The 22179-nt window shown below is 42.2% G+C and overlaps 3 protein-coding genes across 12 annotated transcripts in view; 1 reads left to right on the forward strand and 2 right to left on the reverse strand.

The window, feature by feature from the left end:
• Positions 1-54: 54 nt before the first annotated feature.
• LOC120298908 (von Willebrand factor C domain-containing protein 2-like) lies at positions 55-5444 on the reverse strand. The gene is made up of 3 exons (XM_039323099.1): positions 4844-5444; positions 1941-2070; positions 55-1077 (listed from the first exon to the last, which is right to left on the reverse strand). The coding sequence occupies exons 1-3, from the start codon at positions 5159-5161 to the stop codon at positions 893-895; spliced, it is 633 nt and encodes a 210-aa protein (XP_039179033.1). The 5' UTR covers positions 5162-5444; the 3' UTR covers positions 55-892.
• Positions 5445-5749: 305 nt separating this feature from the next.
• Positions 5750-16903, forward strand: CCDC24 (coiled-coil domain containing 24). 4 transcript variants are annotated; one of them, XM_039323092.1, is made up of 9 exons: positions 5750-5785; positions 6872-7071; positions 11219-11385; positions 12816-12923; positions 13585-13674; positions 14702-14756; positions 15457-15526; positions 15697-15820; positions 16104-16903. In XM_039323092.1, exons 2-9 carry the CDS (start codon positions 6916-6918, stop codon positions 16495-16497), a joined length of 1164 nt encoding a protein of 387 aa, XP_039179026.1. In that variant the 5' UTR covers positions 5750-5785; positions 6872-6915; the 3' UTR covers positions 16498-16903. The 4 variants fall into 4 exon arrangements, with proteins under 4 accessions (XP_039179026.1, XP_039179024.1, XP_039179028.1 ...); XM_039323090.1 differs by lacking the exon at positions 5750-5785 and adding an exon at positions 5794-6016; XM_039323094.1 differs by lacking the exon at positions 5750-5785 and adding an exon at positions 5857-5875.
• The window catches only part of SLC6A9 (solute carrier family 6 member 9), a 59108-nt gene continuing 53534 nt past the window's right edge, over positions 16606-22179 (reverse strand). For all 7 annotated transcript variants that reach the window (XM_039323085.1, XM_039323088.1, XM_039323084.1 and 4 more), the window contains 5 exons: positions 21435-21569; positions 21225-21324; positions 19679-19779; positions 19190-19360; positions 16606-19054 (listed from right to left, as the gene is read on the reverse strand). In XM_039323085.1, coding sequence (XP_039179019.1) covers positions 18839-19054; positions 19190-19360; positions 19679-19779; positions 21225-21324; positions 21435-21569 — 723 coding nt within the window. In that variant the 3' untranslated portion in view covers positions 16606-18838. The remainder of the gene's footprint in view (positions 19055-19189; positions 19361-19678; positions 19780-21224; positions 21325-21434; positions 21570-22179) is intronic.

Here is a 22179-nt window from a genome sequence, read left to right on the forward strand (position 1 = left end):
GCTCATACCATTGCCTTTATTAATCTAGTGCTCTTCAGGCATGCCAGGACTTCAGTACCCAGAATTCTCAGCCTATGACTATATTGGCTAACAATGTCGCTAGCTGAAGTCTGTGGAAGACACCAGGTTGGACATTTCTCATCTGTAGTTTCCTTTTCTTTATTCTTCTTAGCAAGGCCAAATTCAAGACATTTCCAAAATACATTCTAGTTTCTCACACTATCTTGATTTTATGGGGCAGAAACTGAACAATTGGCCCAGGAAATTATGTGTACAGTTGCTCAAATGTACAGGAAAGAGAAGCTATTTCGTAAGGATTCTTTATTGTCATATAGTCAAGGAGTACATGCAGATGAAGCTATTCAGTACAACACTGTACAAAAGAGGCTGTCTTTTGAGTGGAATTGACTGGAATCCTGGGAGGAGAAGATAGGCATAAAAGTTAAATCCTATATAAAATACAGCAGAGATTGCTATTGGCAATGCAATTGGGGAGCAGGGATGGGGAAATTGTTGTCTTGCAATTATTGCAGAAGTATATCACCCAGCAACCCTAGCTAGAGAGCCATTGGCAAGGGATGATGGGAATTGTAGTGCAGCATTTGGACAAAACTGAGCAGCACTTTTTCGTGCGGCTGCTGATTAAAACAGGATCGCCAACATGATCGCCAACGTCCGATAACGGATATGGCACAAGAAGAAGAAGAACAATAACTGAAGGGTCTTTCCTAGAAGGCCTAGATAGCAGAAGAGTAGGGAACTGGACTCTGATCAGGATCTAGGATGGATAATTGTAGTTTGGAGTTGGCAGAACAGCATCTGGTGGGGTTCATTTGTAACTTAGCCCTTAAAGAGATGAGGTGGTTAAGGAACCACTTAATATTTAAAGGGGTTAGGAATGGTGTCTATCTGAAACTCGGCATCCCACCAGCTGCTCACATTTAGCTAAGTGGTTTCCTTCCCAATAGCCAGCATCTTGTCCATCATGACAACGGCAGCGAATACAGGGACCGACCCAGATGCTATCTCCAGCGGGAATAATGTTGTGCTGGCTCTCATCTATGTAGCAGTTTGGTCCTGTGGGAATAAAAGTATTTTCTCAATGTATTATCAAGATATACCATGAAGACAAGAGAAAACTATAGAGGCCATCAGGCTGCTCTCACTTGGCCATTGACCCTCCAAATGTGGCTTGCATGAGATATCAGAAACCAAGTGGGTGTATTATGTGGGGGTAGCATAGAAAAGGCAAATAACAGTCCTCACTTAGTGACCACTTAATGGTTAAAATCAATAAGCAGATCACCATGTGACCTTTCTCAATTTTACAACTGTTTTTATGATGCTCACAAAATGAATCACCGCAGCCATGAAGTGAACCACATGGCCATTAAGCAAATCCATTTGCATGTAATGAACTCTTTTTTTTGCCAGAAACCACCCAAAAAACGCCACGTAAAAAGCGCAAATTGCAGTTATGCAACTACAGGATGCTGCAACCGGTCATAAATACAAGCCAGTTGTCAAGCACCCGAAATGCACTCCTGTGACCACTATGTGTACGTGTGCAGCGGTCATAAGTCTGAGGATGGGTTTGTCATAACTGAACAATTGTGAGGACTGCCTGTATTCCCAGTTTTTGGAACATAAATAATAGTATAACATTGTAGTATTTATATTAGCCACGGAAATCTAACTCATTCTTTACATCAGTGTTTCTCAACCATGACAATTTTAAGGCATGTGGACTTCAACTCTAGAATTCCACAGCCAGCATTGCTGGCTGTGGAATTCTGGGAGTTGAAGTCCACATGCCTTAAAATTGTCAAGGTTAAGAAACACTGCTTTACATTTTCATTAGGGGACTCCTCAAAGAGGAAAGCAAGCACCATAGCCTAGTGGTTACTTGGGAATGGCACACCTTTCTCTTAATTTCTCACCTTCCTTGCAGATAGGGCAGCAGTGGCCTTTCTCGTAGATGGGGTTGACACAGGGTGGGGGGGCACAGTCTGCTACCAGGCAGCGGGCAATTCCATCCAAGTCACAAGTACACTGCTCACATTCAGAAGGCTGTGGGGAACAAAGGTTGATCAGTGTGGCATGGCAATTTGCAACCACTCCTCCATGTGCGCAACAGCATTGGATGACTTTATTCCCAAGCTGTGCCCATCCTGTGTAGTACTTTGCAACATACATATTCTTACAGACTGGCACAAAGCCTATTTTGAAGGTAATTTCTGCACTGTCGCATTGTCATCCTGCAGGGTTCTGAGCAAACCTACCTCTTCTTTCTTCATTCTCTCACTACAAGGACTCTCTTAGTGCTATGCGAACAATTCACTATCACTGCAGTCATATACTATTTGCAAGACGTAAATTAATTAGTCCCCATTAAACAAAAACTTGACACAGGTTGCCTTTTTTAGATACAAACAGAACAACTGATTTCAGTATTGATCTCATGCTTAAGCAACTCCTTTCTTGCTTACTCACACTTCCCTTTTCAGGTCCTGCTAAAATCTCTTCCAGAAAGAGTTTTTCTAAAAAGCATTAAGAATAAGATGCTGCCATGTTGCTACTGGGATTCTCCCAGCCGAAGAACTTCATATTTCTGCCCAAATCTGTCATAATAGTATTATGGCAACAGTTTTTTTTAAAGGCAAGTGTGTAATCAAAGCAAGCAGGATAAAGACACGCCCAAAATATTTATTTGATAGAGAAATTACTTCTCCAAAAGTGATTCCTTTTGCAACTATTTCCTCCTTTTTCTGCAGTATTGTAGCACTTGCAACATTTTCATAGACTTCACAATACTAAGATGGCACCATCCATTCAGATTGGTTTCAGTTTTAGGAGAAATGCAAGCCTCCAAGAGGATCTCTTGAGCTATTAGCCTCCAGCCACCATTTTTGTACAGTAGAAGAAAAAATTAACAAGTTTCTGTTCTGATTGTTCATGTAAAGATTGTGGCATGGAGTTTCAGATCCGGGTGTACTAAACACATCCACAACAATGGAGGTGATGCCCTCCAGGAATCCTGTGGCAGGACTGCAGTTAAATACTTAACAAAGATGTTACTGTTATTTTCAATTCATTACATCTCTAGTAGCAAAGCCTACCACTAGTGTTAGGGAAACCAAACTAATGATAATAAACATAAGTAACAATCAGTTTGACCCTATTCTCAATCCCCTTGTCCCCTTTTTGCCAGCTACTATATTTACTTAAAGATAAACTCCTCACTTTATTCTTCTCTATATTAAATTCCCTCTCCATTGGACCAGCAAATGGTTATATCAACTCATACCTCTATTGAACTGTTGAAATAATTATAGTGGGTCACATGGACACCACAGGCTTGTTGCCAAAAGACATGATCAGAATCATAAAAGTTAAAAAAAAAGTTTCCTTTAATGTAAGATGCTTTCCAGGGCTTCTTTAAAATCCCCAAAGGCATTCCAGATCTGATTTGGCAAGATGTTGCCTTATTCTGGTGTTGTAGATAAGAAAAAAAATCCTTCTTCCTAAATTGCTTGTTTTGTTGCTTGTAATACTAAAATGTAATAACTTCAGTTAACCACATTTTTTAAAAAAGCTATTTTGTCAATATTTCACTTTTATACAAATGCAAGGTGTTACAGCTTCATTGTTACTTTTACTAAACATCAAACATGCAATATTGTACCCATCTCCAAAAAGTTCTGGGCAAACTTCAAAAATTTAGGCCTCTCTAAAAGGGCTGTTCATGCCTCACAAATGATGGGAGGAAGCACTCTCATGTTACAGCAAGCCTGAAAAAAAAAGATGCCACTTTTTAAAGTGAATTAACTTTAATGAATTTAACACAATTCTGTTGGCACAGTAGCATGAAAAATGTTGTAGTTGCTCTAATGAATCGGTGGAGGTGTTTACTCAGGAGATCCAAAGCATTTCTCTCCAATCATTTTCAAGTGTGCACAACCTTACTCATTAAGAAGTGAGAGAGGAAAATTAATGGGAAGAGACATGATTATTTTTGGTGAGCTAGGCCCCATCTGCTCGCTGCAAAACGTCTCTAAGAACACTCAGCAGATTTGAGCTAGACAGCAACGACATTTATCTGCTCACTGTCCAATTATGAGGATTGGCCCTTATTTCGTGGGAATGAGTGATATGATTCTCAGGTGCAGGGAACCCAGGAGTAGAGCAGGCTTTGATCTTCTACCTGCAACATCTCAGTGTAGATCTGCTTAGTCAGCTATTAGTAACAATATCTGCCCCTCCCTCGTTGCCCAGTTCCTCCTGCCAGCAAGTTGCTTGGCCTGACAACTCACTGCTTAAAATACATTGCAAACAATTTTAGCAGTGAGAGACAATAGCCAGAAACAAGGTACCAAAAGTGATTAGTCTAGGGACTGAGAAATAGAGGATAGTCGAATAGACAATTATACTGCAGACAAAAAAGTCCTTATTTTACTTTTGTGCTGTCAAAACATTTTGATTTTAAGAAACCTCTTCATACCATTTCTAAGCTCCTGCTTGTCATCCACATCACTTTCTAATACACTGTAAGACCATCCTTGAAGTGGCAATTCAGTTTCCATTTCTTAATCAGTTAGGCTTCACGAAAACCAAGTCTTATCTCCGGACTGAACAAATCAAGACTATATTGTTAATGTCCCAACTTGGACCTTCAAGGGATAGAAGTACTTCTCAACTATTTTGTGGGCAGCTTTCACTTTTAGCCCTGATTAAAGAGGTCCGCACATTCAGGGAGGCGGCCACCCACCCATCCCCGGCCTTGATGTTGCCTGTCAGTTTTTCATCTCTGCCCCCCCCCCCCGCCTTCGTTTGCTTGCCTCACCTGAAAATGCTGTCCCAGTTCATAAACCTGTCCTCGGTGCTCACAGCCGATGCGTTCGCAGCGCGGGCAGCAGTCGCTCGGATAGTGGCTGACGTGAATGCAGGCCGGCGGCAGAGCGGCGCAGTCAGTGCGGGCACAAGCTGGTCCTTCCGCCGTGCACTCACACTGGATGCAGTGGTCGCTATCCAGGGAATACCATTCACCTACGAAGTACAGGCTCCCGTTGGCATCGCAAGTGCTGACCGGCGCCGCCAGCCCGGGCCGAGTCACCACAGCCAGGAGCAATGCCAGGCTCAGCCGATCCGAAGGAAAGGGCATCGCGAAACGCCAGAGGCGGCTGGGCAGAGCAGAGAAACGGCAGAGAAGCGGGTGGAGACAACCCCGAGTCCGCTTTCTCCAGGCAAAGAATCTAGCCCGCGGCTGACAATCAACCTGGCCGGCCCTGCGCTCCTTTGCCCTTTGTGCCGCCGCCCGCCCCGGAGTGAAACCCGAGCACCCCTTCCCCAAAAGGGAGGGCGGAACCTCGCAGCTGGGAGGGGCAGATGCATTGCCCCCTGCCTGCCCCCTGCCTGCCTGCTTCTCCTGCCAGGCTGGTCCCGCGCTCCACCCCGCCCTCCGAGCCCCCGCGCTTTTCCCAAACCCTTCGAACTTCGCACCTCGAAGGAGGTGCGTTGCCTCCCAGCCTCCCGGCTCGGATGCCCCCGCGCCGCCTTTCCTTCCATGCCCCGCTCGCGTTCTAGGAAGGAATGGAGCAACTGGTCGGGTCGGATCTATCCCGCCCTTTGCCGAGGCTTTTCCGAGGGTGTTTTGTCTGCACGTTGGTCTTGAGGCTGTTTCAGCTTTCCGGACGCGGCTCCTTTAAGAGGCGAGGTTTCCGAGGAACGCACAGGGGGGTTGCCATAGAGACAAGGAGTTGATGCTCCCGAGAGCTCACGCGGGAAGGTGAAGAGTTGGGGGGAAAGTGGAAGGCGAAGTTCTCCTCCCCTCCCCGCGGAGCTGCGTGCAGGGGGCGTTAGTCAGTCTGGGGCAAAAGTGAGAGGGACGAGGGATTAAGCTGGTGGCACGGTCGAAGCTGGGCCGACCGTAGGGGAGCCTGCGGGGTTAGTTTGGCCAGGCCAAGGATACCAGGATGAGCTGCTACAAATGTAAAGGGGGAGGGGCAATGGAGAACAGGTAACTCGGTTGCCATCAGAGGAAGAAATAATCAGGAAAATATTGGAATGTGCAGAGATGGGCAGATTAACTATGAGGTTGAAAGATAAAGAAGATACAGACTACTATCAAATTTGGAATTTATTTTATTCTTGGTTAGAGAAGAGAATGAAGGATTAGGAATTGAACATGTATTAGCATAGCAAACTCCAGACAACTTGTTGATTGGAAAAATTAACATATGTTGATGAAAAAAAAATTAATAAAATTTTTTATATATAAAAAAAAGAACAGGTAACTTGGGTTGTTTTGCTGCAGGGATTAGTGAAGTCTTCCTAAACTTTTTCCTTCGTTACCGCAAACAATCCTTTTTTTTTTTTACCCAATGAAAGTAAAACAGTTAAATTAAAAGTTCTTGTGATTAAGTAATGGATGCCTTTGTTGTTATCCAAAGAAAACAACCTAACGTAGGTAGTTTACCCAAAGTGTTGGATTAGTGGGTCTTAAATATATGTGTGGTTATGAGTTTGATCTATTACCTAATGGATTTGGGGACTATGGCCTTACTTTGTTGTGAATGATTAATACACAGTCATGATTATTATTATGGTTGGTCCACACCATTAGATTGGATTTGGCAATTTTATCAACCTGCTGAGTCCTTCTCAAAAAACCTGGGATATAGGCAGATTTTAATTATTAATAAAGCATATAATGCAACGTTAAACCTAATAATATTTAATAACAACACTTAAATGGTGTTAGTCTTAATGCTGCTCAAGAAGAAATGGGGATAACTTGCTAGGTGTCCTTGCATTGGGCACCTGTCATTTGCTACTTAATCTATATATCTCCTTCTCTCCTCTAATGCATTAGACCTGGGAATTTCTAGTGTTATCTTGGAATTGGACTGTGCTCCCATGTTCCCCTCATCCAGTTTCCCCTCGGAGCCCTTGAAGTCAGTGCCATCGCTCTGGAGGATGATAGAGGAGCAGTTAGCACCCAGCGAGAGACTGGAAGTGAAGACTATCTTGGGAACTGATCTTGTGGACCACAGCTTGGAGCTTCATGCTGAGGTTTGAAAGAGGAACTTCAGGCCAACTGTGTGACCTAAAAGTGTGGTTTATGCATTTTCCTATTGAAATAATATGTACAGAGGTACAAAACTCATCTCATCATTTTGAATGGTTGTGGATGGTGTCAAGGGGGGCTACCACATCTACCACCCCATTAGAATCCCTTGAGTTTTTGGCAAAGAATTTAATTGAGCAAAAGTTTCATTGGTATGGAGCGGCTTTAATGTGATTGCAAAAATTCCTTTTTAACATGGGAGCTGTAATCCTAATACTTTTGGAAGACTAGGTTGGGGAAAGGTGCTAAAGGTACACATGTAGGACCACACCAGCCAGTTGGTCTAGTAATTAAGACCTCAGGCTAGAAGGCAGCAGATCATGAGTTCTAATGCTGCCTTAGGCATGAAAGCAGTCTGGATGACTTTAGACTAGTCATTCCCACTCCCAATCACCTCACATGGTTGTTGTGGAGAAAATAGTAGGAGGAAGGTCTGTTGTTCACCACCCTGAGTTTTTTGTAAGAGAGGCAGAATACAAATAAATAAAAATTAAAAATTGAAAAATAATAAAATGAGGAGAGTAGACATTTCATTTATCATTTACTGTATGCCACATGGAACAAAGATCTCTTCAATCTGAGCCATCTCTAGCTGAGAGCTGGATGCTATTTAGCAGCGTGAATTGATTAACATTGATGATGAGTTTGGCTAAAGTATCTATAACGTTTTGCCAGTATTATATTTTATGCTTGTGGTTCACTACACTTCATTTCAGCAGTCTGTACAAAGTTAGATTGTGTTGAGTTCTGGAGAAAGCATCTCTCTTTTCACTGTTTTTGAAATACATACATTATGCATGACAGTCATTTTGGGAAAAGTTCACAGTTATAATCTGAGAACTGTAGACTATATCTCCATTAGATGTAGCCCAAATACGGGGATTATGACTTCAATTATTTCTCTCTCCAGTGATCAAATTTTGGTCTCAAGCAATAGCATGCATGTATTCGTTATTTTATTGTTCAAATGTTGCTGTTGTTTTTGCTTTTTTGGCCAGTTCAATCTGGGTGTCCCAACTACTTTCAAAGTCTAATTTAGATCCTGTAATGGAAATACATCTGCTTTGAGAAGATCAAATTGTAAGAGTGAATTGATGTATTGCCTTCTCTCTCATCTGCAAGTTTCCCTTTTGACTCATCTCAGCTGGCTTCTAACACTTGGCTAGAGTCTCTAATCCCTGCTATTTCAAGGCCTTTGTTCTGCTCCAGTCATTCACACCCTTTCTTTATTCAGCCTGGGGAAAAGAACAATAAATATCCCCAAATCTTTTCTCATGCTAATGGATTTACTTCTCTCTGCATGGATTGGTTGAAATGTACTATGCATTTCATGTAAGATTAACGAAAGTAGAAGAAATAACATGGGGTGGATGGACAGAATCAAGATATTACTGACATGTTTCTGGAAGTGCTGTGGATTGTCCCCAGAGACTGGTTTGTCCAAATAGCTGTCAGAAGTCAGAGCTGATTCAAAGGCACCTAATTCTCTGCTTACCAAGATCAACTGGTATGCTTTTCCATTCATATCTTCCTTGGGTCCATCCGTCCATGACTTCAAAGCATCAGGATGTCTATTGTAATAGTAAACCTTTGAGGCTTCTTACCTACCTTTCTACTTCCTTTTAATTTCAAGCTGTGGTGTGGCACAAGGGATACATAATTTCACTGTTCTCCTCTTGTCCAAACGCCCTCTGTCCCCAGTCAGGACAGCTGGGAAGTTGTTCAGCAAAGCATTTTTGTTGATATGTAGGGTCAGGAAGGGAGTGCTGGAATTTGTCCTCCAAAAATGCCTTGCATTACGTCCTTTGTAGCCGAGGATATTTTGTTTGCAGAGTTCAATACATTCCTTCCTTTCCTCACAGGGAAAGGCAATGGCTGTGAAGGGACATGAATTCAGCTTTGTAGCTTTTATGAAGTATCAGTGGTACAAAAATGATAGCAATGCAGTCTCCTCTTGCATTGGGTGACCATACAGGTAGTCCTCAATTTACGGCCACAATTGAGCCCAAATTTTTTGTGGCTAAGCAAGACAATTGTTAAGTGAATTTGCTCCGTTTTATAACTTTTCTTGCCACAGTTGTTAAGTGAAGGTGTTAAGTTAGTAATACAGTTGTTAAATGAATCCGGCTTTCCCATTGACTTTGCTTGTCAGAAGTCGCAAAAGCTGATCACATAAGCCGGGGACACTGCAACCGTCATAAATATGAACCATTTGCCAAGCATCTGAATTTTGATCCCATGACCATGGGGATGCTGCAGTGGTTGTAAGTATGAAAAACAGTCACAAGTCGTTTTAATGCCATTGTAACTTTGAGCAGTCACTAAATGAAGTATTGTAAGTCAAGGAATACCTGTATTCTGTGCTAATCTGAGTGTGGTGAGTAGGTATTTTAATATGAGAGTGGAGTAGTGTTATTGACAATTATCTTGTAGAATAACTTTGCCCATCTTTTGTTAAAGGGTTGTGGCATAATAGCTCCTTCCTTGATTCTAAAATGCTTTTCAGGGTTGGTTCCCTCAACTTTCTGTCCTCCAAATGAGTTGGCACTACACTTGCAGACTGGCTGGGAATTTTGAGAGTTACACTTCCAACACACGTAGATGGATGGAGGTTAGAGAGAGCTGTTCAATCATTTCACAGCCTATGCCCAGTCCTTAGGCAAATTAAAACATTACTAAAATAGAATGAGAACCCAAACAAGGCAAGGAAACAGCAGGCTGTTAAGCAATCCAATCTTGAGTTTTATGACACAGATGAATTTAATGGAGAGTGTTATTAATCATAACATAACATTGCATGCATTTTTATCATTCATGAAGTATGCTCAGTCTTGTAGTTACATCTGCTTTTGTTCTGTCACTTCTGTCTTTAGTTTTTGCTTGCAAGGTGCCCTGCTTTTTAAAACATTTTCTTTTAAATTAAATTACTTTCTTCACGGGCTGCTGCTGCCTGAAAGGATTTTTTTTTCTCAGCATATGTTTTCAATCCATAGATATCTGCTGTATGAACAGGATGTTTTTCTTTTTTGAATTTCAGAAGATTCATAGAAAATGAATAGTTTCTATGCCTGCGTTTGGAAATTCTTACATGTAAAGGAAGTATGGGGGCATATGAGGGAGGCTTTGGAAGAGAAAGGTAAAAAGACACGAGTACTGCAAATGAGATAAGGAAGCAATGATTATAGAAGGTAGCTCACACAAAGAGAAATAAACATGAAGGACAAGCAAGATAAAATACCTATTGCAGTCTTCCCCGTTGTGATATCTCCTAAGATAGGATGAGCAACAGTTATTATTTTGAGACAAATGACAACCACTGTGAGCTGTGGCCAAATGCAGCTGGATGTACAAGTTTAGAGAAGAGGGGACAAAAATAACAGCATGCTAAGGCAAGCATGGAAAACTTTGAGTCAGTTTTGTTTGGTAATTAGGACATTGGGCTGGTCCCAGGGGTCAAATCCATCATCAGCCACAAACATTCCTAGGTGACTTTGAACCAATCACTCATTGCATTTCAGTCCACCTAACCTCATTGGATTGTTGTGGGGAAATATAGGAAGAGAGAGAACTACTTTGAGGTTGTGAAGAAAGGATAGGATATCACATAAATGATTGGTCTTGACATTTCAGAAATGCATCAGAAATTTCAAGAACCTCCACAACAATTTTTACCAATCCTGCAGCCTACCTAACATGTAGTTTTGTACCATTGTATTGATGATTATTCAAGATTGAATCTGAACCCCAACCCAGATTTGATCTTGCAACATTATCCTGGGACACGTATATTTGCATTCAATTGTGAAGATTATCCAGGCTACATTATGTCTTTCAAACAAAAGAGAGAGTTTCTGGATGATGTTATTATCTTGCTTAATTTTGCTTATGAATCTTTGAACAAAGAAGCATCTGGAATGTAACAGGAATGCTACAATTGTAGTCTTCAGGTGTGTAACCATTTCTCATTATTTGGGCAAATGATGGACAGGCATGGAAAGATTACAAGTGACTTTTCTGGGATTTGTATCATGCAATTCTAAACATTTTGGGATATGTCCAATGTACACAGTCAAACTTCCTCTCTCTTTACAGGTAAAGACTCTCTTGGAATTCTATCAGGAATTGCAACTGGACCATTCTGAGCAAAGGCCTGATAACTGTATCTTGCTGGCTGCTCCTGCCCACTTAAAAGAACTAGTAAGAGAGGAGATTCGATTACTTGTGATTGGCTTGCAGCAAAAGGCATTGCAGGAGGGCAGGTACTGAAGAAAATGAAATGCTCCACAGTGAAGGTCTAACTTGTTCACAAGTTTTAAAACATTGCAAGGAACAAGCAAGACTACAAATTAAGGTCTGCAGTCTTTGTGGAAAGAAAGAATCTGTAAATCTCTAACTCAAGAAGTTGTGGACTAGGCTGTATAAAACTTCCAAATTCCTTGTGATCCAAATTCCCCAGAAATCATACTGTCAAACTTTGTGGGCAAGATAGGTGTTATTTCCCACTTCTTTTGTGGTGAGGACGGGGAAGAATCGAGAACCTTTTTCTCCTTTGTTCTACTAGACCAGGGGTCCCCAACCCCCAGTCCATGGACCTGTACCGGGCCATGGCCTGCCAACAACTGGGCCGCACAAATAAGCAAAGCTCCATCCGCGGGATGCAGGCAGCACACAAAACCATGCCCCTTCCAGTCCTCAGAAAAACCTCTCTCCATGTAACTGGTCCCTGGTGCCCAAAAGGTTGGGGATCTCTGTAGTAGACATTTCCTGATCATAAAACTTATCTCACTTCTATGTCCACCTCCCATTTATGCAGACATCTCACAACAGCACAGCTCCATCAGGAATGACATTCAGCTCTTACGTTTGTTTCTCTAGTGTGCATGATCCATGATCCTTTATACTGAGGCCCGGATTATGTCCCCTCCCTCTCCAAATTCAAAAGAGGGATTCATCTGAATAAGAACCGGGATCAACATTAGCAAGGGACTCTTGGCCAGATATTTGCCTCCTACATTGTTCCTATATAAATAACAGAAAAGGCATTGAGGATAATTATAATGGACTGGCCAGCAAAGAAAATATTTTTCTTCCCAATATTTCAGTTACACACTGGAAACAGTTTGTTTCATTACCCCTTCAGGGTTTTCTTCACTATTTAAACCTTGCTGTCTCTCGGACCCAGCCTTATATAGTTCGGTTAGAAGAGTTCCTCTCACATTATCTTTATTCTAACCACAGTGGTTAGAATGTGGTATTGCAGGCTGACTCTGCTCACGGCCAGGAGTTCGTTCCAGATCAGCTTAAGGTTGACTCAGCTTTCCATCTTTCTGAAGTCGGTAAAATGAGGACCCAGATTGTTTCGGGCAATATGCTGAATCTGTAAACTGCTTAGAGAGGGCTGTAAAGCACTATGGAGCAGTATATAAGTCTAAGTACTATTGCTGTTCACATGATTAAGTGGGTTTAAGCCATGGTTCCTTTCATACAGTGGATAGGGGGAATGAAAGGCCTTTTGATCAAACTTGCATTTTCTTTAATCTAAGGATGTTCATCTAGATGATTTTCAATCCATATTCCAACAAGTTTATGGCTGCAGTCCTTGAATGTAAGAGATGGGTGGCCAGTCATGACTCTTGTTAATTAGAAGATTGAGGTTAGGTCCTTGTCTCATGCTTGCTTCTTGTTGCAGGGACCACGATTGTGCCATTGCTAAATACAACGCACACGTGATCAATTTTGCTTTCAAGACAAATGCTGGAAGTAATCGGCCATCATCTGGGAGCAACAATCTCATCAGGTAAGACCCAAAAGTAAACTTTATTCAGCTGTCTTGTACATTACATATCTATTGTGATATATTGATTCTTATATACATCTGTTTTTTTGTCCTTTTTAGATTCTTTGGAGGGGATAGATATATCATTTTGTACATTGTATTTTTTTTTCATTTTCTTTCTAGTTATTTTTATATGATATGGGAGAGGAAAGAAGGAGGGAGAGAAAGACAAATAAGTGTTCCATTAGACTTATTTTTGATAAATATAATTAAGATTTAATTAATTGTACCTAAGTATGCATCAACATGTAAGGGATGTTTGCCTAGGCCCAATATTTTGACCTGCTGATAACTGTAGTTTTTCTTGAGTTTGGATATTTGTGCAAAAACTGCTCATGAATGGCCTTCTTGTTCATCTACTGCTGTAACTGAAATGCATGCTTTGTTAGGCTGGCCAGTCACTGCTCTGTAATCTCCATGGAGGAGAGGGTGTTTAGGACATTTATAGATATGCAATGAAAGTTACTAACAACTCCATCCAGATTCTGCTTCCCATTCCGGATCTGATTTGCTTAGTGTCAAAATGCCTGATTGTGGACTTGGAATTTTGCTTGGCTGAAGGAAAAGCTAGTCTTTCTTAAGTTATCTGGCATTTGTATTAATCCCATTTCTGTTTTCTTAGGTCATTGCCCTGTAGGAGCGCAAATGATTTGGAACCATATTCTGATAAACTGAATATAACTCAGATTGGCAAGATAGCCTCTAGACTTAGGCAAGTTTGCATACTTCCTTTCTGCTTTATATTTTTCTTCTAGGAACAGTTATCAGAAGCAAGGAGTGTAAGAGGACTTGTTAGGGAGATAAACAAAATTGCCAATGGTAAATATGGTAAATAATGGACTGGCTCATCAGAAATAGGAGTGCTTGGGGCAGCAGAGCATAAAAATACATGCCAATGAGCCCAACTATTTGTATTCAGAATTTCTTCCTCTGCTCTCTTTATAATAACCTGCATCACTCTCATGAAAACAAGGAGAACAGGGAGATCTGCATGTGTCTCATTCTAATTTCCTCTGCCTGCAAATGTGTGTTATATATTTTCTTGTGTGATTGGATCAGTTACTGCAGAATAGTTTCTGAGCACCAATGCAATAAGAACTTTTAAACTGGGAAATCTTAGTGAAACAGCCCTTCCGTACTTGCTGTTCATGGCATTGTGTTAGCTTCTGCCTTGAAATCTTGGCCTGAATGTATCTGAACTTACATTTCTTTCCTCTTTGGAAGAGGCAGAGTGTGCAACCTGTCCCATTGCATTATGGAATGCAAAAATTTGATTTTCAAGAAAAAAGGATCAAGAATCTGACATCCCACTAAACAGTATATAGTACTACAAGTTCTAGGAAGTGGATATAGGAACAAAAGGGATCCTAGTTGCAAGGAATCCAGCACAAAGTAGTTCATTGCTCAGGAGTTTGGGAAATTTTGAACCAAAATGCTAATGGGAACAGATAAGATTTATTAAGGTTAGGAGTGCTTGTGAATTTTCTTACTAAGTGCTTTGGTTAGGCACCTCCCTAAATTGGATTTCACATCATCTGCAGTACACTGAATTCCTATGTAAAAAGGTAGCTGATGTCTGTCTTCTAATTCAGTTGTGAACTGCTAGCTTCTATAATGAGAAAGAACAAAAAATTGGAGGAACCTGTGGAAGTCTCACACTCAATATCTGCAGTTGGCAGTTTACTTTTGCCCAAATCTCACATTCTGTCAATCTTTATTGGAGTCTCATTTTTATCTAGGACTTTGGTAGAGGATGAATGCCATGTTCTGGAAAGATACATTACACATTTACAGGTAAGGACTATCTCTTGGCTTGCCTAGAAGAGCTTCTAGACTCTTGCACTTCTAAAAGTCCACTACAGATATTGGTCATGGATCTATGAAGCTACTTTGCACAGCATTCTTCACTCTCAACTTGATCTTAATTTAGAATATCAAAGTGGTCCAATGATCACCTCCAATTTGTGAGCTTGTCCTATGAAGAACTGCACTTAGGTTTTTCAAGGAGGGAGTATTATGTAATGAAGATATGTTTGACTTTTATCTCAGCTTTGTAATTAATTAATTAGCTGCCATTCCTCTCATCTTTTCTGATCAGAACGTGGTGATGCATGAGGGCTGATATGCAGAGTAGGAGAGGTCAATGACATTTTTGGTGTATAAATGCCATTGCTTTGGATGCTTTGAATACTTTGCTCTGTGCTCTCTGCACGGGTATTCTGGGTAATATTGCCACAATGACCTGAGAATGCAGGAGGCTAACACAGGCTATTTTCCAGGGCAAAGAAAACTTAATCTCTTTGACTGAAGGGACGGGAGTGTGCATTGCTCATCTAAGATAGATTTCTGTAGTGATAAGAGCATCAAGATGTGAAACACCTCTGTGCTCAGTGCTTAAACTCTTCTGGGAAAGACAAGTATTCCTCTGCAGAATTACAAAGGAGCACGACACTGACATTTCAGCCTCTTTTCAAAAATTTTCTTTGATTTACAGAGCCAACTAGAGGAGGTGCATCAGAATGCTACTGAACTGCAAGACACAATGCATGAACCTACCCTGGCTGGTATGCCAAACTCTCATCTCGTGCCTTTATTTAGAATTAGACTGAGGATTGGAAAAGAGGGCTTTTCTAGCATAGCCAATTGGCATAGATTATTTCTAAATGCTATTCCCCTAATGCTTTTGTTCTTGGGCTTGTTGTTTCTCCATTTTGACATAATCCTCTGTCCGCAGAACTGCAGGAAGAGAAACGTGCCATGGAGCGGGATTTACAATTGAGCCTGCCCAAGTCATCTCCTAGGCCTCCTTCCCCAATGTCAAACCAGTTTGGGAATAGCACCCATTTGTCTCAACTCAGGTAGTATGAAAATGCTTGCAAGCTACAATACTAGGAAGAGGTGACAAGAGCAAAAGCCTTATAGTAAAAAGTGAGAAACTTAATTCGGCCTTGATTTATTATCACTCTGTCTCCAGAATTCTGAAGTAACATTTTTGGAATTTGTTCAATCCACTTCAGTGGAGTTTGGAGATCCATAAGCTCTTCTTCAATGACTTGAATTTCTGCCAATTTTGTTACTTTTGACGGAAAGATGTTAAATAAAACCTTTTGTATCACACAACTCCTTCTCTTTATTTCACAGCCATCCAAGAGGCTTAGTGAAAGAGCCAGGATTTGGACAGATCAAACCTGCTTCTAATGAGATTCCTTCACCAGATTCCAGGGATCAGATTTCTCTACTCTGCTATCAGCCGTCATCCAGAAGGAGCCATTCAACAAAAACCCCTTTGGGATGGATGCCTCAAAAGAGGAAGGATTCCAACCAGGAAAGGAAGGACAGTGACACTAAGCTGCCTACAACACTGGAACTTCCAGCTGCTTCAGTTTATAGGGCAGCAGCAGTAGCAGCAGCAACAGCAGCAACAGCAGCAGCAGTGTGGGAACCTGCTTTTCATCCTGTGCCTCCTACAGAACCTTGTCCTTCGTCTCGCTTTTGTTTCCGTGTTAGATTGTTGCAATGTAAAGGACCGAGCTAAGAAAAAAAAGAACTTCCTTTTCCTCTTGACATCTCACCACTTGCTCTGTGGCAACAGTGCCCATTGAAACCATATGCTGCTGTTCCCTAGGCCTGAAATGGGTTAATGTTGGTTACTATTGTCTTTGCTCATTCTTATGTTCAAATCCATGGATTCCAAAGGAAGTAACAAGGCCATGCTAAATACCCTTCTTCTGTACAGATAAGTGTCCTGGGAGTGCAGCAGTGCCCTTGGGATCCTTTCTCCTCCTGCTGCTCATCTCCATTACTCAGTACAATAATTCCATTATAACATTAAAGTAAAGGTATGGCTCCTCAAATCGCCCTTCCGATCCCACAGAAAGAACTGTACATCCTGAGTTCAGGAATATAAATTTCATTAAAATCTATGAGACTTTAACAATCTACAACTGGGAGAGTCATAGTATGGGATACTCATACAGTTATTGCTATGAACAATGAGAGGTGGCAGTGGCGGTTGCCACACTCTACAGGAGAGGGAGGGACAGACATGGAACCATGCATTAAATAGTGCATTTTCAGTACACAGGAGGGAAAGGATTGGATGCTGGAGGCTTAAAGTAAAAATGCCATCATGACACAAAACCATCTGTCCTTTCCATCATCTGTGCACGATGCAGACATTTGGCACGTAAACACTGGCCATTTTGCCCATGTCACTGGCTGTGGGTAGGGACCAGACGTGCCCTTGCTGTTGGCATTGTAGCAATTGTGCATTCCTGGGAGCTGAGGGATGCCCCCTACAAGACGTTTGGCAATGGTGTCCCTACAAAAGAATGGGCATTGGTGTCTTGGTAGCATTGCTGCCACAGGATAAAGGGCAAGGGAGTGGCTGTCAGGACCATTTGTCTCCTCCTCCAAGGCCTTGCTAAGGATAAAGCGCAGGCAGCAATGCTGAAATGGAAATATGGGGCAATGAGACAGGAAGATGCAACATTTAGTTACCCTTCCAGTGTGAAGACCTGGCTTGTTATGAAGACATCGTGCTGCCAGGAGATACTGGTGCTTCTGGCCAATTTCTTCATGATTGCAGCACGAGATTAGAAGCTCCCATCCCCACTGGGAAGTGGCGACCCAGGGTCCAGGGCTAACCAGGAATAGCTTTCACGGAAGACCATGCTTTCCCTCAAGTTGCAAGGGCTGGTCTTGGCACATCATCTACTCTTAGCACCATGGTTGGCTTTGCTCCTTTCCCAGAGACTGGGGCAGGGCTAGGTCCCAAGGGTCCCTTGCAAGTAGAGGGACCCTATTCAAATTCATTTGCTCCTCTGAAGGGGAAGAGGATAAACAATGGCTTCAGAAGGTCCATTCCTCAGAATTCAAGTACAAGCTCCTGCATAATTCAGTTGAATACTTTGCTCCACAACCTCTACACAGTGTGGCAGCACTTTACGTGAGCTTCCCACAAGTTGAGATTTTCCTAGATTTGAATCAGTCACATAGTGTCTCTATTAACTATGTGCAAGGATGTGAATGTGTGTGTGTGTGTGCGCGCGCGCACGTGTGTCTAAGAGAAAATAATTCTGGACAGTTAGACAAATAAGGCTAGATCCTCCCTACCAATTATGAGAGATTTCTGGAATTTTCTTAAGCTCTTGAAACCATCATGGGGACTTTATATCTACAGTTCTGAAAAAGTTATCCCACTTTTCATAAAATACTAGACAAGTGGGAAAGCTGGGAAGGTATAGATACTGATTGGTAGTGTGCAGTTTTCCATGCATGTGTGCAAGAGTGCTCATAAAGGCAGTAGTCTAGCTGAAGGTTGCTTAATTCTAGACTGAACTTTGCCTAGAATATCAGCTCATATTTGAAACCACTACTGACTCCCAGCACTCCCATTAGTTTCCTTGTGGGGCCAGGCAAATAGCCCTGATCCAGGGCAGTGAGAGCCATATCATCCCCAACAGATTCTAGACTCACTGGACCCACAAGTAGCTGCCAGAAACCATCCCAAAGTTATTTTTAAGCTTCTAAGACATCAATCAACCTTCCTACTGGTACCTCTCAAGGAATCCCCATCCAGTTAGCCAGCGCACACATCTCTGTCTCTGATTCTGGTTCTGGCTGTGAATCGGGGCCATCTGAGCATTACTTGTAAACATAAGGGTTACAAGATGGCACAGGGACACTAATGAGGTGGGTGGGGTGGGAACTCATAGCCCCCTCCCCCAGAGTCCAGCACAGCCTGGGAGCCAGGGGTCCCCCACCCAGTGGGGGGTACTTTAGTATATCTGAGCAGAGTAGGGTTTAGAGAACCAGGACAGGTGGGAATGGATTGATGCAAGGAGTGCTCCCTGCCCTGCCTCCCAGGCTAAGGTTCACATCATTGAGTCTTGGCTGTGGGTTGAGCCATTGCTTCCAATGGTGATGGCAGCCATCATGCCAACTTCATCACTTTTGGGTTTCTCAGGGTTCAGCAGCTGCACCTCCAGCTGGGATTCTGTTGAGCTGAATGCTGTTGCGTAGCGGCCTGTCTTGTGCTCAACAAGCGCTGGGCCCCATTCCCGGCTTGGCCGAGTAGCATTTTTCAAACGCTGTAGAGATACAAAAGGCAAACAAGAAGTTGCTGGTTTCAAGACCTGATTTACAGTGGGATCTGAGGCAAGTACACCCATATGTCCAGAAATCAGCAGCAGCTCTGCCCATTTGACTGCAAGTCCCAGTCTTACCTGCAGTAGTGAGTCTCCTTCTGAGCATAAAATATAGTACCCTGCGTAGATGGGGATGCAGATGACCGATGAGAGTGCCATACAGAAACCAATGGCGATGGCCCAGGTCGGGTACACATACGTGTTGTATGTGATTGGTTCATACTGAATCACTGTGAATATGAGGATAAACTGGAAGGAGAGGGGAAAGGCTGATTGAAACCAAAGTGTATACTGCATGGCGTCATTCCTAGTCTTGCATTCTGGGGACCTTCAAAAGCTCTTTTCATTTCTCAGATCTGGATGTTTTTATCATAGCAAGTAGAAAACCTCTGGCCTTTTCTCCCCCCTCCCCCACTTGCTTATCACTATGTTTTTGTGCATTAGCAGCTTAGTCTTTATTCCATCCTGATTATGTCGTTAGTCACCCAGTCCCCTTTTCCCTCACTCCCAATCCTGTCTCCTATGTTCTTTTGTGATTCTCCCCCCCCACTCCTTCTTTGTACTCACAAAAATGATAACTGGAGAGATGAACCTCCAACAGATCTGGAAAAATATGGGTGGTGGAAAACCCAGCATCATCTCAATGTCCTTGAAATAGCTCCGGTACCCTGGGTGAGAAAATGATCAGTCGATTAGAGTGGAGGTATTATAACTAGACACCAGGAATACTGCAAGAGTCCATAGGGTATAATAGGCTATCTATTTCTTTATTGTGTCTCTCTCTCCATTCCTCAGTATGGCTCCTTTGCTCTGCTCCCTATCCCTATCACAACTCCTGACAGAGAAAGCAAAGCACAAAAGAAGTCTCTGCAATGATAATTTGAGGCAAGTTCTCACTGCCTACTGGCAGAGTGCCTGAAAGGGTTAATGTCCAGACCAGGGAACACTAGGTAAAATATCCTTTGGGGCACTCCCTCTTAGGACAATGGGTTCCCTTGGTATGATGTGATAAATGTGACAGCGATATCGTAGCAATGATTGCAAGGTGGTTGGGAGACATTTTAATGAAGATTAGGGGTGACATGATAGCAATGTTCCAATATCTCAGGGGTTGCCACAAGGAAGAGGGAGTGAAGCTATTTTCCAAGGTGAAAGCAGGACAAGAAGCAACGGATGAAAACTAATCAAAGAAAGAAGCAATCTAGAACTAAGGATAAATTTCCTGACAGAACAATTAATCAGTGGAACAATCTGCCTCCAGAAGTTGTGAATGCTCCAACACTGGAAGTTTTTAAAAGAGATTGGACAACCATTTGTCTGAAATGGTATTGGGTTTCCTGCCTGAGCAGGGGGTTGGACTAGAAGACCTCCAAGGTCCCTTCCAACTCTGTTATTATTATTATTAAATCAAAATGACCTGACCCCCTAGAGCAGTGTTTCCCAAACTTGACAATTTTAAGGCATGTGGACTTCAACTCCCAGAATTCCACAGCCAGCGTTGCTGGCTGTGGAATTCTGGGAGTTGAAGTCCTCATGCCTTAAAATTGTCAAGTTTGGGAAACACTGCCCTAGAGCACTAACCTTATGCCCTTGAAGCTTGCCCAAGGCTACCATCTTTCTGTACTAAGCCTGCTGCTGTAATCTGTTTCTTTTACTACCAATTCTTTTTAGTTGAGGAGCAAGTAATCAGACCTGCATCTTGGATCAGCAATCTTCTGAGCTGTGAGTGAATGTGTCCAATGAAACCAATTACTGGCAACAGCCAAGTAAACTTTAATATCCTTCAACTTGTTGTGATTGGATATTAGTCTTGTTTGCATTTGAGTTGTGGACTCTTCATAAGAAAGAATTGAACAAAATTTCCTGATTGAAGTTTTTCCTATCTGTTTCTTACTCCAGGCTCCAAAGTCAGGAAACTCTATTCAGGGAAAGCACCATTTTCTATTTCCGAACTTACATAATATAGCTAATTTTTCAGTGTTCCTGGGGGGAGTTCTGCTGTTTTGATCAAGTGCTCATAGTTGAAACATCAGTATTCCAGCCATTCTTATACTCTTGAATTGTCCCAGTTAACTCAACAGAGCTCTCTATGCAACTGGCAGAAGCTACTCACCATAGACATACATAATGGCAACACACATGATGCATGAAATAACCACAAGTGAGAAACTTGCTGCATAATTGTCCATCAGCGATAACCAATAAATACCAGCCTAGAAGAGAACAGAAAAAGAAAACAGTCAAGTACTGGATTAAGCAAGCCTTGCCCCTTTCAGCCTTAGGATGCGAGTGGGCAATTTCTGCCTTTAACTCTCTCTCATACCTGTGTGGTGAGTGGGATACCTAGTAGAAAGCCCACCACAGCCACACCTAGAGTCACAAAAGTCTTCCGACGCCACATCCATTCATTTCCCACTTCATCCACAATGGCTGTGACAAGAGTTTCCAGGAGACAGAACTGAGGAAAAAATAATGAAGAAGAAAAAGTAAAAGCTATATATGTCACAGAGGTTTTGTTCTCTCCATCTTCCTCCATTTAGCAACAGTAAAATCACTCCTTCTCTCCAACTACAGGTAGTTCTTGACTTACAACCATTTGTTGAGTAACCATTTAAAGTTACAAAAGTATTGAAAAAAGTGACTTATGACCATTTTTCACACTTCCGACTGTTACAGCATCCCAATGGTCATGTGATCAAAATTCGGATGCTTGGCAACCAGTTCATATTTAGGACGGTTGCAGTGTCCCAGAATCAACCTTCTCACAAGCAAAGTCAACGGGGGAGCCAGATTCACTTAACAACCGTGTTACTAATTTAACCACTGCACTGATTCACTTAGCAACTGGGGCAAGAAAAGTTGTAAAATGGGGCAAAACACATTTAACAACTGTCTCACTTAGCAACAGAAATTTTGGGCTCAATTGTGGGTGTAAGTCGAGGACTACTTATACATCAATTTGGATTAATATACAGGCTGGAGATCAGCAGTGCTTAAGTAAATCAGCATTTGGGGCAAATATACTTTATTTGGGGGGAGAATCTAGTGCTAATAGTTAAGTTCGGTGT

Source organism: Crotalus tigris, unplaced genomic scaffold (genome assembly GCF_016545835.1).
Source record: "Crotalus tigris isolate CLP2741 ecotype Arizona unplaced genomic scaffold, ASM1654583v1 scf7180000024167.7108832, whole genome shotgun sequence".
NCBI lineage: Eukaryota > Metazoa > Chordata > Lepidosauria > Squamata > Viperidae > Crotalus > Crotalus tigris.

What these genes read in the sequence shown, in the direction of transcription:
- LOC120298908 (XM_039323099.1), bottom strand. Translation starts at nt 5,161, where the DNA reads ATGCCCTTTCCTTCGGATCGGCTGAGCCTGGCATTGCTCCTGGCTGTG. An exon ending in AACTGGGACAGCATTTTCAG is followed by an intron (nt 2,071 to 4,843) that starts GTGAGGCAAGCA and finishes TGTTCCCCACAG; the next exon opens with CCTTCTGAATGTGAGCAGTG. An exon ending in CTGCCCTATCTGCAAGGAAG is followed by an intron (nt 1,078 to 1,940) that starts GTGAGAAATTAA and finishes TTATTCCCACAG; the next exon opens with GACCAAACTGCTACATAGAT.
- CCDC24 (XM_039323092.1), top strand. Translation starts at nt 6,916, where the DNA reads ATGTTCCCCTCATCCAGTTTCCCCTCGGAGCCCTTGAAGTCAGTGCCA. An exon ending in GCTTGGAGCTTCATGCTGAG is followed by an intron (nt 7,072 to 11,218) that starts GTTTGAAAGAGG and finishes CTCTCTTTACAG; the next exon opens with GTAAAGACTCTCTTGGAATT. An exon ending in AAGATAGCCTCTAGACTTAG is followed by an intron (nt 13,675 to 14,701) that starts GCAAGTTTGCAT and finishes ATTTTTATCTAG; the next exon opens with GACTTTGGTAGAGGATGAAT.